Below are 16,920 nucleotides of genomic sequence, written 5' to 3' on the forward strand. Positions count from 1 at the left end.
GTGGGAGGCTCACTCTCAAGATCTACGTGGTCCTCCCCTACACGCAGATCAGTCAGTTTGACGGCTGGCTGATGGGTGCTGCACTCCCGCCTCTGTGTGGACATTTGTTCCGTGGGTGATCAGGTGAGAAACACTGGAAACACAGTCTGTTATCCCTACAGTGTGACAGAGCAGAATGAGAGGAGTCTTTACAGACTAAGCAAGGTGTGTCGTTAAGGCCTTGAATCCGAGGTAGGCCACTGGGCTTCCTACTAGTCGGTCTGGACTGGGCATTGCTCATGAGAACTTTCTCCAGCATACTAATCATCCTCTCCAGAGAAGAGTGATCTGTGGGTGCAGACTGTCGTGGAGACCGCGGGTTACACAGGGGCGCTGGGCTAGTAGCCACCTCTATTCTGTTCACAGCCACCTCCCTCTCCAGGACTGTCTTATCTTTCCTCTTCCCTGCTGCTCTGATGAATTTCTCTGAGTGGTATTCATTCAAGACTTCCTGCACCTCAGAAGCAGACCACTTATCAATGGTCTTAGAACGAAATGTGAGGGCCAAATCAGAGTTCGGCAGTTCGAATGAACATTACGTGTGACCTCAATGGACAGATTGTCTTGCTGCTTACCCTGTTCTTTGAGACATTCCGCAGTGACATCAGCAGCACGGTTGAGGCGCAGCCAGTAGTCATAGGGGTCTTCCTGTGGCTCAGGGAGAGTGGTGTAAAAGTCTTGCAGAGGGAGAGGTGAAAACTGCTGACAACTGAAATGCTTCCTCAAAAGACTGTACATTACATCTGGGTTACTCCTGATGTCGACGCCGCTAGATTTCATGCCCACTCTGACAACATCCTTGGCTTTGCCTCTTAAGTGAATGAGAATCTCCTCACCTTGTTCCTCAGTCGGCAGGCCACCCTTCCTGATGAAGGTCCGCATGAGCTCAATCCACTCTTCAAGTGTAACAGAATCTGATGAGTCACCTCTGAAGGTAGGAGGATCTCTCACTTTCCTCTGACTCACTACACGGAAGCTGAGATGAACTAGATAAAAAGTCCTGAGCTGGAGTGTGACTGTCCTGTGTGTGTGTACTAGCTGTAGCTGCTGTTGGGCTAGGCCTGCTCAAGTGTGTGAGAATACTGTCTGCGAGCTGCTGACCTATGTGTTGCACAATGTTACCCATCTGACCTACAAGGTCAAGAGGAGTGGACGTGTACGGGAGCTGGTGTGCGGAGGAGCTATCCTGTTGTGTGGGAGCAGTGTGTGGTGAATCCCTAATGTAAATGTTGTATGAGGTAAAGCATGGGCTGCCATCCCTACGCTACAACCTACATCTGAGCTAAGCTCTGGAAAAGGGAGAGGCGCCCCCAATAAACCCCTACCCTGAGATCTGGTAAACTGTGAGCTATCCATTACAATGAAAGAGTAATATAGAAAAGTAGAAAGTAGAAAAGTAGAAAGCAGAAAACCTATGTACACTATAATACAAATACTACCATCTCACATCACAATCATATAATTACATCATTCACATGCTGCAGGTATACTGAACCATATGCACTCAACAGATGTTAAGCCAAAAGAGGACAACAGGCCCACCGGGTCCAAGAGGCGCTTGATCGGCCACCAACTGGAGAACACGGGATCACGGCACCACTGTAACTTGCGTTGTGTTTTACTGGTGATACACTCGGAAACGATGATGGTAGATGAAGCAGGTTTATTTGTCTGCATGGGTCAGGAAATACAACATGAGGGAAGACAGTGAGATCTGGTCCGCCTGCAGCAGTTAACTTCTCTTCTGCTCTCAGACACAATTCTATTAGGCTACTACACTAAGTATCTAAGCATATGGTTATTTCATTTCAGGTCCAGTATGAGGTGAGGTGTGTCAATAAAATAATACAAAATAAATTCCAAAAGGGAATAATGTGGCATAAAAACATGAGTGTGAATGTGTAAATGTATGTAACTGTATGAGTAAACTACTTATATATCTAATCTGTTGAAATCTGTTATATTTCTAATTAGATCTAATTATATTCTTACATGGGGGTGATCATCCAGTATGATAAAATAAATATAAACAGTAGAATATGCAAACATTCAATCAGAGAGTGAATTCGATATACCACATACAAATACAAACACTACTTCATCTATTTTCATTAGTAAACACGCATAAAACAAGCCATAAAAGGTAAACACTCCACTCTTGTGGTGATACAGCGGTACTGCATTTAGAACGCTACAAAGACGTTAATGGCTAGTCATTCTAGCTTCCTAATGCTAGCCATGCTACGAAAGTGAAACAAAACATTCACGAAACATAAAATCAAAACAACAAATACAATCGGTTACCTGCATGGGTCAGGAAATATAACATGAGGGAAGACAGTGAGATCTGGTCCGCCTGAACAAAATAAATGTGATATTAAAATTTGCACTAAATCCATCCGATCGTGCTTCAAGGTCAACCGAAAATACAAAACCAAATAAAAGTTACAAGACAATACAAAACATCGCTGAAACGCGAGTTATGTGGATGAACATACATAATGATTTTAACAATAGATATAGGACATATATAATACAATTTATAACACTTTTAATGACTTTTAATGCGGACCCTCATTTGCCCAGCTTACCTGCAGCAGTTAACTTCTCTTCTGCTGCAGGACACCCACAGTGCAACTACTGTACAGAATAATTCCAAAATAAAAGTCTTGACCCATTTAGCAGGATTTAACAATAACTATATGGAGCACTTTATTAACACCGTTACAAGTAGTTATTCACCATCATTTGCAAATTGGTAATGACGGTTAAAATTGATTAGGGGAGAGGCGAGAGAAACATATGGAGCACAGCTGAAGACGCACTGTCACCAGATATAAGCAACTCCTCTGCAGGATAAATGTTGTTTTATTCAGTCAATTGAGCAATATTAGGGTAAGGCACTGCATATAACTGTCTTGTCGTTGACTGACTCCTTGGTGAAGTTAGTTTCACTTTGCCAATGAGTTCAAATAATAGACGAGTGGAAATACGTGAAGGCTATGCTAGGTTTTAGTAAAGCATGGTTTAAGAATGACTATTCCATACGCACCTTCAAATGCGCCGTTGAATGCCAAAATACCGATGCATTTATTTTGACATATCGCGCTTTGCGCCGTTAAAGGGAATGACAGATGTCATTCTCATTGGTTTAAAATGATGTTACGACCCAAACACACCCATATGACTGATTAAAAAACCTAGTAACACCTTGTTGCGCCATGCGCTCCACGTTTGATAACGAAACCCCTCCCAATGTGAACTGGACATCCTACTAAATTTGAATAGACTTTTGACGAGTGACGATGCACTTTAGAATGTCATGATAGGGCCCTAGGACAATGCCCCAATCTGTAAGAAGCCTAGGCTGCAAGGCTGCATCCTTCTCACCTTTTCACCCCTGACCCGTTTTCATGCCTGTATATGAAAAATCGCCAATCAATTTTACCAATTAAAGCCTAGTCTATACCTGTTATATAATAATGTTAGTCTGAAATAGTGTGTGTCTCAAGCAAGTTTATTTATTACCTGGTTTGGTCCAACAAATATTCAGACCTATCTTATTCAGATTTATTCTAATAGTCTACTATGAAGTGAATTCTTCAGAAATGTCTGATAACTTCAGGCACAGAGAAAGAAAGAAAGAAAGAAAGAAAGAAAACTCATGTAGATAACTGAGGAGGAGAGGAGGGCCAGGCTGAAGCATGTTGCCAAACAGCGCAAGTGGGCCCCTTCACACTTTGGCCCAAGTGAAAAAGAAGAAATAAAGGTATTATATTGTTATATTGTTTTTTAGTTTGTTTTCTTTATAAATCTCTGGTTTTAGGCAACTTCATACTCCATGGAAGCTATGCACTATGGCAACAATGTCACTCGCGCTTGTTTTGGTATGAAACAGCCATTTCCCTCTTCGTGCACCCTTCTCACCTTTTTCACCCTGACCCGTTTTCATGCCTGAAAATGTATTATTATTATTATTTAAGATGTACATCTCCAACCGCCCACTGCGGTCTTCTGATGAGTGTCTGTTGTGTCGACCAGTCATAAACGCTAGGTCAAATTCAAGACTCTTTTCCTCGGTGGTTCCATGTTGGTGTAATGAGTTGCCCAGTGCTCTCTGTTCCTTTGATAGTTTTGGGCCTTTCAAGAGAAGTCTAAAGGCAAATCTGTTCAACATGCACAAGTTCATTAAGCGCTTATGCGTTATGGTTTGTAGTATTGTTTATTTTCATTAGGCTGTTGATTGACATTGTTGTTTTTATTGATATTCTCCTTAATGTAGTCTGACCATGCTATTGTTATTGGGGGCCAAGCAGCAAAGCTGCAAGGCAACCCATAGTGTTTGTACCTTTTCTTATTATTCTTCTCCAATGGAAATCTATGGCAGCCCATAGAACCGTACAGTAAAAAGTTGTGAATTTTTGCACATCGATTCAGGACAGTACCATAATTCATTTCACAAAGTTTTGAGTCTGAACCACAGGCAGTCTAGCGCCACCAAAGGGTCAAAGTTGACGTTGCATCAATACAATTAACTTTTGAACCGTATGCCCAATTTTGAACATCGAGATATAGTTGGCCTCCTTGGATGAGGCCGAACTCAACGCACCCCATGACGTCAATATCTGCTATATTGAATTTCCATAATATATATATTTATTTATATATGTGGGGTTTATATGTGTGACGGGGGGTAATGGGGTGTGTGGTGGAGGGGGTCTGTGTGTGGACGGGGGAGGGGGTTTATATGTGTGATGAGGGGGTAGAGGAGAGGGAGTAGATGTGTGTATGGGGGGCAAATGCAAAATAGGGAGAGAAAAAAGAACACCCTGATGAAATGTGAGGGTGATGAGATTAGGTATAGTATAATATATAAGTGTATGATAGATCAGCATTCTGATGGTTGTGCTGGATGATTCTGAAGTTTTGAAGTGCATCTGTAACCAGTTCCATTGATTTATTGTTTTGCAACAATAAGGGGATAATGGGAGAGCTCTTTGCTTTTACCCATCATGAAATGTTGACACCTTGGTAACAAAAAACCTTTTTATAGCCCACCAGTATGTACTAACCCAGCTTATATCAATTTGCACAGATAGGAGGGATAATTTCTCTAACTACTTATAGATTCCAGTTTTTCTTGCCTTTGTGTACTGCTTTTTCTTAGTGTTCAATACTTTTTCCCTGTGCCATTCCACTTTTTTACTCATAACACTACTTTTAGACATTAATGTTTGGATTTTTATATATGTGTGGATTACATACTGTAAGTTAATACTAATGTCCGGTAAAAATTTCATGCGAATAGCCTCACAGGAAGTATACTTACTGAAAAAAAATGTTGACATGTTCAATACTTATTTTCCCCGCTGTATGAGCAAATAAGGCATAACATTATTATGTACTGCTGTCCTTTTGCTCACTCTTTTTTTAAATGTCCTACCTTCCATGTCAGCTTTTCTCTTTTTCACCAGCATAGAGTATATGGCTGAGCAACATAATATAATTGTCAGTGCAGCACAAATACACATTTTTCCTTCCTGAGGATGTGTGTGTGTGTCAGTCCTGCCTTTTATCTCAGCAGAATGTACATTTCAACGTCAACATCTCCTACTAGCAACCCTTTGTTCAACACCACCATCTATAGGACAATGGCTGTACAGTCACTAAAAGTACAAATACAAATGCATTTCTTGAATGGCCCCCCACAGGCAGAATTTCTAGAAACTTGGCACTTGCCCAGAGGCAAAATTGGTGCAGAACATCTCAGTCGAAGAGGTCATCGAGTAAAGCGGCACGTTTTATATTTTTCATATGGGGGGTGCAACATCTTAAATCAGTGGTTGTGGGATAGCTTGATGCAGGCAAGAAACAAAAGGCAGAAACAAAAAAAACACAAAAATGTTGTCATCTTGGTTGCAAAGGTTCGGGTAGGTAGGTATTAAGAAAAAAAAAAAATTTTTTGGCTTTCAGGGGCCCAGCGCAAACGGCAGTCATAATAATTAATCATATCATAAATATATTGCATATTACACATGGTGAATAGTTTTTTTTTTTCTACCCAAAATACCTAAAATAGGGGGTAGTAATGTAGTCTTTTTAATGCCATCAGGTGGTTTCAAATGGCTTATGCAATATAGAGCACCAATTGTACGTCCATTCCAAGACATATTTCAGTTGGCAGTTGCATCATCAGCGTCTCTTCTTTCTGAGGAGATTAAAGAAGGTCCACCTGTCTCCTCAGATCCTGGTGAACTTCTACCGCTGCAGCATCGAGAGCATCCTCACCAACTGTGTCACAGTTTGGTATGGCAACTGCTCTGCTTACGACCGAAAAGCACTGCAGAGGATGGTGAAAACTGCCCAACGCATCACCGGTTCCTCACTCCCCTCCATCGAGGTCATCCAGGGCAAGCGATGCTTGCCTAAGGCACGCAGTATCATCAGACTGTTCTCTCTGGGAGGCGTTAAAGGTATCTCCGCACCCGAACCAGCAGGTTCAAAGGAAGCTTCTTTCCTGTGGCTGTCACCCTACTGAACTCTAGCTCTGCACCCCTGTGACAACCAACCAAGCCCCCCACCGCCCCCACCCGATGCCTCCTTGCCTGTGCCTGTTGGTGTCCACGACCATGGCAACCTTGACAGGGACAACAAGGAAGCGGACATCCCCAGCCATAGACCTCTGAAGTTCGCCTACAAAAAAGAACCAAAACGGCCATCTTTGCCCATATAAGGAGATCCGGTTGTTAATTGAAGCTAACTACCTATGGCAAGTTGCATTGCAAGTTAGCTCTGGGGTAGCAAAAATCCGCCTTCACTTATCGGAGATCACAGTATCCACTCGAAGGCAGAGGACAAAAGTGTGTTCAGGAAAACGTCTGCATTGCAGACTTTTTCATCCCCACGAGAGTTTAACAGGTGCGATAATTCAAAATTCCCATGTTATTTTCCTATAGGAAAAATTGCCAGATACCAGATGTTAAAGATTGCAGTTTTTTTTTAGCTTTTTTTTTTTCAGGTCTATTTGCACTACCCTATCCCATCCATAATGTTCTATCTATTTATTTACAAATTACACTTATATATAGCCATTTTCTACTGCTCTTCATACTATTCATCCTGCACATACATAAGACTTATTACTCTTATAATGTTACGGTTTCTGCACTACAATGGTACTGTTACCACACTGCACATAACTGTACATAGTTGTCTATATTTTTCATACTGAATATCCATATTTATTCTGTTTTCTTGCACTGCATCTATATTATTCTTACTACTATTATAATGTTACTGCTACTACATTGCACATATCTGTAGATGTTGTTCATACATTGTTCATATTACATAGCCATATTTATTCTGCTCTCATAAGGTAACTGCTAATACACTGCACATATTTATATTTAATTTATACTACTCTAAACCACCTTCTGTAAATCAACTGTATACTACTCCCTACACTGCACTATATTTCTTAACCTGTCTATGCACCACCTGCCTATACTTATATCACATTGCACTTTTCTGCTTTTTTGCACGTCTGGTTAGACGCAAACTGCATTTCGTTGTGTTTGTACTCTGCACAATAACAAAGTTGAATCTAATCTAATCTAATCAAAAATGTGGTTTAAATATCAGACGTAGAAGCCCAGAACATTTTCCCTCCATTTTTGCCTTCCCTCCTTTAAGTTTTAACTCATTGAGTGCCAAAAACGTAATATGACGTTTCTAGCTTTTTTTTTTTTTTTTAATTACGAAACTAGACACTCTAACACACCTTTATATGTGATTTTGGGAACTCTGTGATGAATGGAAATGAAATATATGACGATCGAAAACTCATGAAAATGCACAATCTGGACATTTTAACTCGGTTGCCGCTTTGGGAGTCGAATCAGTGACGCATGCACGTCAGGTCAAAACCAGGCCATTTTCGTGGGTCTATCACTAGGTGGCAGTCTCGCTGATCACTTCCCGGAAAGTTTACCGAAGTTTACAGACAACACTTCATATTTCATGAAAGACGTTATATCTCCATTTCTAGAAAAAAAACAGCGATTTTGATGAAAACTAGCCACTTCCGAAAACAGCTTGGCATTCAATGAGTTAATATTGTCTACATGGCCATGGCTTTTGTTCTCACTGCTGTGTGTCACTTTTGCGGAGTTTGTAGGATTTGATCTTTCATGATCTGGACCACCAACCTGGGTCGTGCCCATGCCCAACCGTGGTGGGTTATGAAGATGAGTCAAATAACCTAGACCAATCTTTTCAAAGACCTCAACACGGGTTGATGTTGATATGAAAGGGGTATTAGTAACTAAAGCACATATTTTGACAGACATTATTAGGACTGCCACATGTATCTTGATTTCAATCAGCTAATGATGTGCAGTTTAACTTTGTATGAGTTACAGTTCACTCATAGACAATCAACCAAATATTGTTTTCATTTCATGGGCAAGGGAAAAAAAAGATAGGATATCATCAGTGACATATAATGTAATGGTTAAATACCAGACCAACTTTAGAGAAAAATACAATAAATTGTAATTAAACTGAATATTTAATTGTTAAAAAAACAACAACATTGAATTCTGGCATAAAAGGTCAGGTTTATGAGAAGGACAAGTTAATTTGAGAAGTGAAAATAGTTTTCTTTGATAATTTCAATCCACTAGTAAGACCAAGCTGTGTAAATATTGCAACTGATCTGCCAACACATCAGGGTGACAAAACATTGGGAAGCCATTTCCAAAGGGAAACTTGCAGCAGGGCAAACACAGGAAGTTGAGGAAAGCATCAGACTGGACAGTCATAAATATGAATGGCACGGTCATCCCCTGCAGAGATGATCTTGGACCCTGTGGTGTTGTATTTAACACTCCACACCTAAAAAGGAAAGCAAAGAGTGATGGGTTGAATGATTACAACACTTAACAGCCTCAGAAATTGATAAAAAGCCTCATCTAATGCATAATAAAACTACTCAGTGATGCTCTGCCTTGAGTCACATATCAAATTAGGAGGGGCAAGTCCCTTGTGAAAGTATTTAACCCCACTGAACAGTGATGCAATGGACCACAGTTGATCCATGATCTGTGTTAATATGCCCCCATGGTTCAACATGCATGTAAACCGAGAATCAATTGCAAAGTTTAATGATAATACATAAGGGACAATGGACAACACAGTGTTTGGTTATCAGAAAAATGAGATGTACCGCATAGCGGTACAAAATATGACTGCCGCGCAGTCGGTGTAAATGCTGGTGTTATGGAAGGGATTACGGCTGCCGAGGTGTCCTGTTATACAGAATTAATGGACAAGGGCGAGGCAAAGAACTCAGGCAAAGAGAAGCCGACTTGTTCAGTTTGTTTCTTTGGCTCTAACAGCGATAGCATGTACAGTTAGCTTGTTTACAGTTGATTCCATTGTTGCGAAGCCTGCTGCCAGGCTCAACCATTCTGTACCAGGCTAGTGACAATGACCCCACATTCAGATAGATAGGTAGAACTAAACGCAACAATGTTTTTCCTCATCTCTAAGGTCTCCCATATATGAAATGGATTCTTGGCTAAAAATATTTTACTGCTAAGGTTGTTAAATTAACAGATATTGTTATACACCCCAAAACCAAAAAAGGACTAAAATATAGCCTGTCTGTATGGGAGTTAAGGCATATAAACTAGTGCAGATCAATTAATTAAAAGAATAAATTACAGCAAAAAAGCAAGCAAAACAAAAATAAAACAATTACAATATTGGCTATAATTGGGTGCATATATATACATATATATATATTGTTATTGTTTTATTTTTGTTTTGCTTGCTTTTTTGCTGTAATTTATTCTTTTAATTAATAGGTAATTTTGCCATGCTCCTTCTGGCAGGGGGACTACCAATGGAAACTAGCCTTTTGGCTATAATTGGGTGCATTTACATTTTCATTGTAAAATGTCAATTAGTGTACATTGTCCCTCCATAACAAATAACGTTAATAATAACATGATATGAAACTTTGATTTTGAAGGAAATATCATCTGTATATGGAGCCAGAGTTTTATGGACATCACCATCTCTCTCTCTCTGCTGAGCAAGGGTAAGTATGCGTTGGAGGCCTTCTACTGTGGGGTTTTGGACATAGGGATCTTTTTTCTTGCCCTTTTCAAAATGTTTCCCACAAGCTTTGGATCCAATGTCTGTAAGACATTCTCCATAATTCAAGAGACTAGTGAAAAGGAAAAATGATATACATTTCAGAATTTTCATTGAAATGCAAATCAAGTTGAATTACACGCAACAATAGTCAGAGGGCTAAGTACTTTCTTAGCTAGGGAAAGTAGTTTTTACAACTGTTTAGCTACTTAGGGTGAAGTAAGCAGTGTAGGCTCTACTGTCCACTGCTGGTCTGTTAACCTGATTCAATTGGATCTGTGTTTCATATGAAATGTATCATTATTAAATCTAAATATAGATCAGCACTTACCTTGCAGTAACAATGAATGTCAACATTCTTCTCACCACTGATAATGTGATTTGGACTTGAGACTGTATTTTGCCAGTGTTCTGTTTTCTTTCATTTTGGACACTTCATACATTGAGTGACAGAACACCCTAATTTGTCATACTATATTTACATATTTGGTATTGTTGGATTCAGTACAACCCCACCTTTCCAACAAGCAATCATATGCGTTTCTATGATAATCCCTGGTAAAGCAGCCACAAAGTAAATGAAAACATTCTGCATAGATATTCATTTTTTGCATGTCCGCTTATTTTAGGTATGTGTTTACATGTCTCTATTCATTCCATACATCAAGATATTCACATCCAGTCTTTTCTAGTAGGTAAAGCAACTTCCTGACTATAAACATGGCAAGTTTCAAAATTCTCAGAGCTTGTGTGATTGATCTGCACTTGTTTATATGCCTTAACTCCCATACGGACAGGCTATATTTTAGTCCTTTTTTGGTTTTGAGGTGTATAACAATATCTGTTAATTTAACAATCTTAGCAGTAAAATATTTTTAGCCAAGAATCCATTTCATATATGGGAGACCTTAGAGATGAGGAAAAACATTGTTGGGTTTAGTTCTACCTCCGGTAGGGGTATCTCAAAAACTAAAGCCCTTTCTGACCATTTGTCACTAGCCTATACTATGGTTGTTATAGTTACCATCCATAAACATTGATATGGAACGGTGATTAAACTTTTTTTTACTAGATCTACTTCATAGGTGTCCCGTTATTCAGAATTATTACACGGCTCTTCATAATGCTGCAGAATGCTCCATTCACTTGAATGAGCCTTCCCAACGTTCGGTGGTCTGCTAAGTAAGGGATAACGGCCCGCCGAGGTGTCCTGTAATACGGAATTAATGGACGAGGGCGAGGGGCAAAAAACTCTGACGCGCAACAGAGGGGAGTTGCCTCCGCCCTCGTCCATTAATTCCGTATAACTGGACACACCTCGAAGGCCGTTATCCCGCTTATCACCCGGTTGCCACTGTAAAGCAAAGGAAACACGCGGTTCCGTTTAAAAAGGACCTCACTAGTTCAGCTTGTTGTACAACTTTAGCATGGACAGTTAGCTTGTTTACAGTTGATTCCATTGTTGCGAAGCCTGCAACCAAAGATTCTAGAGGGCTGCAACCGTCGTCCTACTATGGTTGTTATAATTACCATTCATAAGCATTGATATGGAACGGTGTCCTGTTTTTCAGAATTAATAGCCACCCCACCAGCCATTCAGAAAAGAGTATTTCTTCTCTCCGGGTGATAATTCTCAATAACAGACCGCTGTCAAGGAAAATGGGCTTTGTGCTTCTATTCCACGTCTTTCATATCACTACGCAAGGACTGGAACTTCATTCAAAAGTGAAAGCAGACGGTTGGTGTTCTAAAGAATGTTTGATTCAAGTTCAGCGTGTGCTGTTGTCAAACTATTTGTTTCTCACCAAAAGCCACGATGAAACGGTAACAAATAGGCTATAGCCTAGGCTATGTAGGCTAAAGAGTCACATCGTGGGGAGTTTATTGTTTCGTTTTGGCAAGTAGCCATGTAATAAGCGGGATAATGTATAGAATGCCGGTCATTATTGGGTAATTAAGTCCCTTCAGGGCGGAAGACCACTCCGCTGCACATCAGGGTCCAGTTCGCCCTGTCAGGACTTATTTTCCCAATAATGACCGGCGTTCTATACATTATCCCTTACTTAATAGCCACCCAATCAGAAAAGAGTATTTCTTTTTAATGTGAAAAAGGCATGCGTGTTGTGAAGGAGGCAGCCCTGGTTTTGGTAGGGAGCTGCTCTCCTCTTTCCACAGAATCTTTTACTTTTAGACAGTACCAGATAGTACCGGCCTACTAGCAGTCAACATCTGGAACTCTAAAGCACAGATGTTTGAATAATGCAGTAAAAATGTAAATAAGTCAGACAGGACACAGTTTTCAGGAATGACATTCTCTAAAGTTACATATGCCTATGAAACAATTTAACAGGCTCTTACTTGGTCCTGGTGATCAAAGAATGTGTTCACACACATTCTGGAGCTCGCATCCCAGACTTTTACACTTTTGTCAGAAGAACTGGTGGAGGAAATCAAAACATGAAATGAATCCAGTGAATCCACTCAAGCAGGTCTACATTGGTGGAGAGTGGGAGTCGGGCATATAACAGTTTCTCTAACAATGGCTCACCAATGCATTATAATAGTGAAAAGATTGTTCCTAATTAAAAGACTTAAATCTTCAGCACATATTTAATATTCATTAGATGATCACAACGTATTTGCTATTACTCCGGACACCTCAACAAAACATCAGGTAGCGACAAGAAACTGATCGTAATGACCATTAATTCATTGAATAAAAATTAATGAGGACTAGGTTTTAAGTTTTATTTTAAGACTATTCAACCATTGTCATAACAAACAGTGTGAAAGTGAAAGATCAAAATCACTGCACACTTTAACATTAACATAGTTTTTTAAAATGTATTTGGAGCGAACAACGCGTTTCGCTTAATCACTCTGCACCATTACCCACTCCCACAGGTGAATAAATCAGGTTCAGTGTCACATGACCTTGTTGGGTGATATTTACATGACATTTTAATGCATTGCTAATGTAAAAATAGAATTTAAGTAGCCAGTTCATAAACAACACCTCTAGGAATTAATTAACAATCACAATATCAGGACGGGGGCATCACAATAAGACAGCATATTATTATACATTGTTAATACAAAAATAGAATCTGTAAATAAATAGCCAGTGTAAAGTTCATAAACAACCTCAGTAGTTCATAAGTTCATAAATCACACCTCTAAGAATTAGTTCATAAACAACATCAGTAGTTCATAAGATATGCATCACATTAAGACAGCATTACCACTATTAGTTTGAATATATATATAAAACTTGTTTTGTCAGCCAACTTGTAACTGGAGATTCTTGGTACATAGAATTGACTACTAAATCTTTGATATTTTTACCCCTTTTAAAGCAATATCGGGGTTTGGTTGGTAAGTGGATCAGCCTGGGATCACATTCAAACAGTTTCCAATGTTTATTTATAATTCTTTTCACCTGCTTAGAGGTTGTTCAGTACTCAGACACAAAAGTCTCAAAGGTTTCAATTGCCTGTTTAATCACTGTCTGGTCATATCCTCTTTCTGTGAATCTTTGAGACAATTATTTGGCTTTGACCTTAAAGTCTTCCTCATTGTTACAGATTCTTCTAAGCCTTATAAAGTGACCATAAGGAATATTCTTAGTTACATGGTCAGGATGGAAACTTGATGAATGAAGGATAGTGTTCCTGTCAGTTTTCTTCCTATAAATTGAGGTCTCCAATTTATTGTTATTGACCATAATTACAGTAGATCTAGGTCCTAGATTCTAGGAAATTGATGCTTTTACAACTATATTCCATAGTGAACCTCAAAGTAGGATATGTCCCATTTATGTATTCGTTAAAAAGGCTCAATTCCTTTTTAGAACCAGTGAAGATCAAAAAGATGTTGTCAATGAACCGTTTAAACACAAGGAGATTTCGTCTAAAGGGATTGTTGTTAAATATGTGTCTATCCTCCCATAGGCCCATAAATACATTTCCGTAGTTGGATGCAAATAGAGATCCCATATTCGTCCCTTGAATTTGTAGGTAGTACTTGTTATTGAAGATGAAATAATTTAATTTCAAAATAAACTTTGTCATCATCATTAACAGTTCCACTGGAAGTAAATCATTCTTAGTTGTAAGGTAGAAGTCCATGGCTTCCAAGCAACTTTCATGGGAAATATTCGTACAGAAACTCTTCACATTAAATGTCACGAGATCACATCCAATGTCACTTAAACAGTCTAATATATTCAACAGAGATTTAGATTTACCTGGATACAAAGTGTGTGTCATCAGGGGAAAATGCAACATTCAGGACCCAAGAAGCATGGCCACTAAGTGTTCCTGCCAGATTGGCGTGTTGCCTGTAGAGCAAACATCTTTATGACCAGATTTGTATATCAACCCAGAAAAATACACAGATATCATAAAACATAAACATGGACCTAAAGGTCCTACATATTCAATTAGGAAAAGACAAAAGACTTGAGTAAAGAATTGGCTTGATAACCAATGCCAGTCTTTCATTTCTGGTATAAAAGGACTACTTAGCAAGTAAAGGTTATTAGTTGTTAGAGGCAAGGCTTTGAACCAGAATGTTTTCCCAATTGGTTCGTTCCAAATGGAAACAGTATTTTAGCGTTTTCGGTTCAACCCTTAAATTTGCGTTCCTGAACCGGTTAGAACAAAAAAAAAAAGTTCCCGAACCGGTTAATAACCTTCCATGTCAGCTGCGGGACATACTGCACAAAGAAGTAGGCTGATCATTAGGACTTTAAAATTATATTGTTAGTCTACATAAAACATCAAACATTAAAAAAGCACTATAGGCTACATTATGTAAGTGGCATAACTGTATTTCTGACATGCCTACACACAGACTTTCTATAATTATTCTGGTGCATGAACAAATAAGCAGAGTTCATTTGACATTTTACAAGTTTACAGGCTTTTATGTCTACATGTTTATTTGTCTTGGTGTGAGTGACTGAGTAAATGTAGACTGATTCATATGTGCTTCCACTATAGTCTCCCAGTGCCCAAAACAAATTTCTCTATCCAGTGACAACAGCTTTAAATATATTTTTCTACCTTGGGACTATGTGCAAGTGGTCTTTGCTACAACGTTTGCTTACCACCTGTCTAAAAAGTTTAAATGTTAATCATAGAGTTGAAATCTGCTGTATAAACATCACCTGTAGCAAAATATGTCTGAATTTTTTTGTAAATTACAAAGATTCTGTTTGCTTCAGAAAAAGATACAGATAAGGAAACTCATGAAATGACCCCTTTCAGTTAAACTTACACATCATAAATCTTAATGTATCCATCATCGGAGGCAGTTACTAGGAGTTGGGAGTCTGGTGAGAATGTAAGGGATCTTATTGGCATGGCGTGACCTGAAGGAGTGAAGCACAGATTGACAGGAACATCAAAAGAGGAATTGATTAGTGTTAAACTAGTTGGAAATGTGTTTTTACCCCCGACTTTTTATGCATACTAGTGATGCACTGGAGGGCACAGGTATAGATAATATTGCGGGTGGGCCGGGTCTAAATTGCTGAAGTGCTAAAAATATCTGCGCACACACATTGCGTGTGTAGGTTAAAGTGAGATTTCCACCTTCTCTTCCTCTTTCTGTCTCAAATACACATGCACACCAGAGTTGATTGGATACAAAAATATCCCATCGTAGGGGACAAAGCTTATCCAAGTATAAAAAGCTTATCCACAATAAACTGTTGTTTCAAATTATCCAGATGATGACCTAAATGATGCTTCTATTTCATAAAACGTAAGCAAATAGATTCTAACCACAATTTTGGGGTGCTCAGCTCACTCTTTGATTAAAACAAAAATAAGTTATTTGCATGCATATTACTACCACGCTTCACAGGCTTTTACAAAAAGCCTGTAGGGTAATTCAGTTTAGTTTATAATTAGTCTAATATCATAATATTGTGCAGCCTTTGCTTTTTAGCTTTTTATCAATTCTTTGTCTTTTTATTAATTAGTGATTGCGATCTTTTGTTCAGATTACACCACCGAAACTTTTTTGATGGTCAGCAAGAAAAGCAGAGATAACATCGGCAAATACATTGCTCAAGCTCACTGTAAGAGATGTAAATGTGAAGGATAGGCACGTGTGTGTGTGTGTGTGTGTGTGTGTGTGTGTGTGTGTGTGTGTGTGTGTGAGTGAGTGAGTGAGTGAGTGAGTGAGAGAGAGAGAGAGAAAAAAATGAAGGGTTGTTTAGGCTATTTTGTTTGTACAAAAGTTTCCCATTGTAATAGGCAGTTTAATATAGCCTATCCTGTTTTAGACAAAGCTACATTGACTGCACTGGATTGTCCCATTAATTTAAAAAACGATTTTATTAGTATTTGCAAAATAAGGAAACATCACTACTCCACGATGTGGATGCAACCACGTTACTTATCATTAAAATAAGCAATTTGTGGGTTGGGTCGGATCGATGTTTAACGCATATTTTGTCAGGTCAGGATTGGATCTCCAAAATGAGGTAGGCGGGTGTGGGTCATAAAAAAACCCTGACCCATGCATCACTAATGCATACACATTGTACAGTATCTAAGGTAAACAATTCTAATTAGACATTTAAGAATCATGTTGTGCTTTTCATACAGTCACAATATCTGGCTAGGAGGTATTACAATGCTTTAACATTTCATAACTGTCAATTGGAACTGTCAACTGCGAGTCAATTTGGTGTTGCGCTCCGAA

The 16,920-nt window shown here is 39.0% G+C and overlaps 1 protein-coding gene across 3 annotated transcripts in view; it reads right to left on the reverse strand.

The window, feature by feature from the left end:
- Positions 1 to 8,592: 8,592 nt before the first annotated feature.
- The window catches only part of wdr61 (WD repeat domain 61), a 44,675-nt gene continuing 36,347 nt past the window's right edge, over positions 8,593 to 16,920 (reverse strand). For all 3 annotated transcript variants that reach the window (XM_048257710.1, XM_048257711.1, XM_048257712.1), the window contains 4 exons: positions 15,484 to 15,577; positions 14,450 to 14,542; positions 12,562 to 12,640; positions 8,593 to 8,937 (listed from right to left, as the gene is read on the reverse strand). In XM_048257710.1, coding sequence (XP_048113667.1) covers positions 8,848 to 8,937; positions 12,562 to 12,640; positions 14,450 to 14,542; positions 15,484 to 15,577 — 356 coding nt within the window. In that variant the 3' untranslated portion in view covers positions 8,593 to 8,847. The remainder of the gene's footprint in view (positions 8,938 to 12,561; positions 12,641 to 14,449; positions 14,543 to 15,483; positions 15,578 to 16,920) is intronic.

The sequence above is a fragment of the Alosa alosa genome, chromosome 11 (genome assembly GCF_017589495.1).
Source record: "Alosa alosa isolate M-15738 ecotype Scorff River chromosome 11, AALO_Geno_1.1, whole genome shotgun sequence".
Taxonomy (NCBI): domain Eukaryota; kingdom Metazoa; phylum Chordata; class Actinopteri; order Clupeiformes; family Clupeidae; genus Alosa; species Alosa alosa.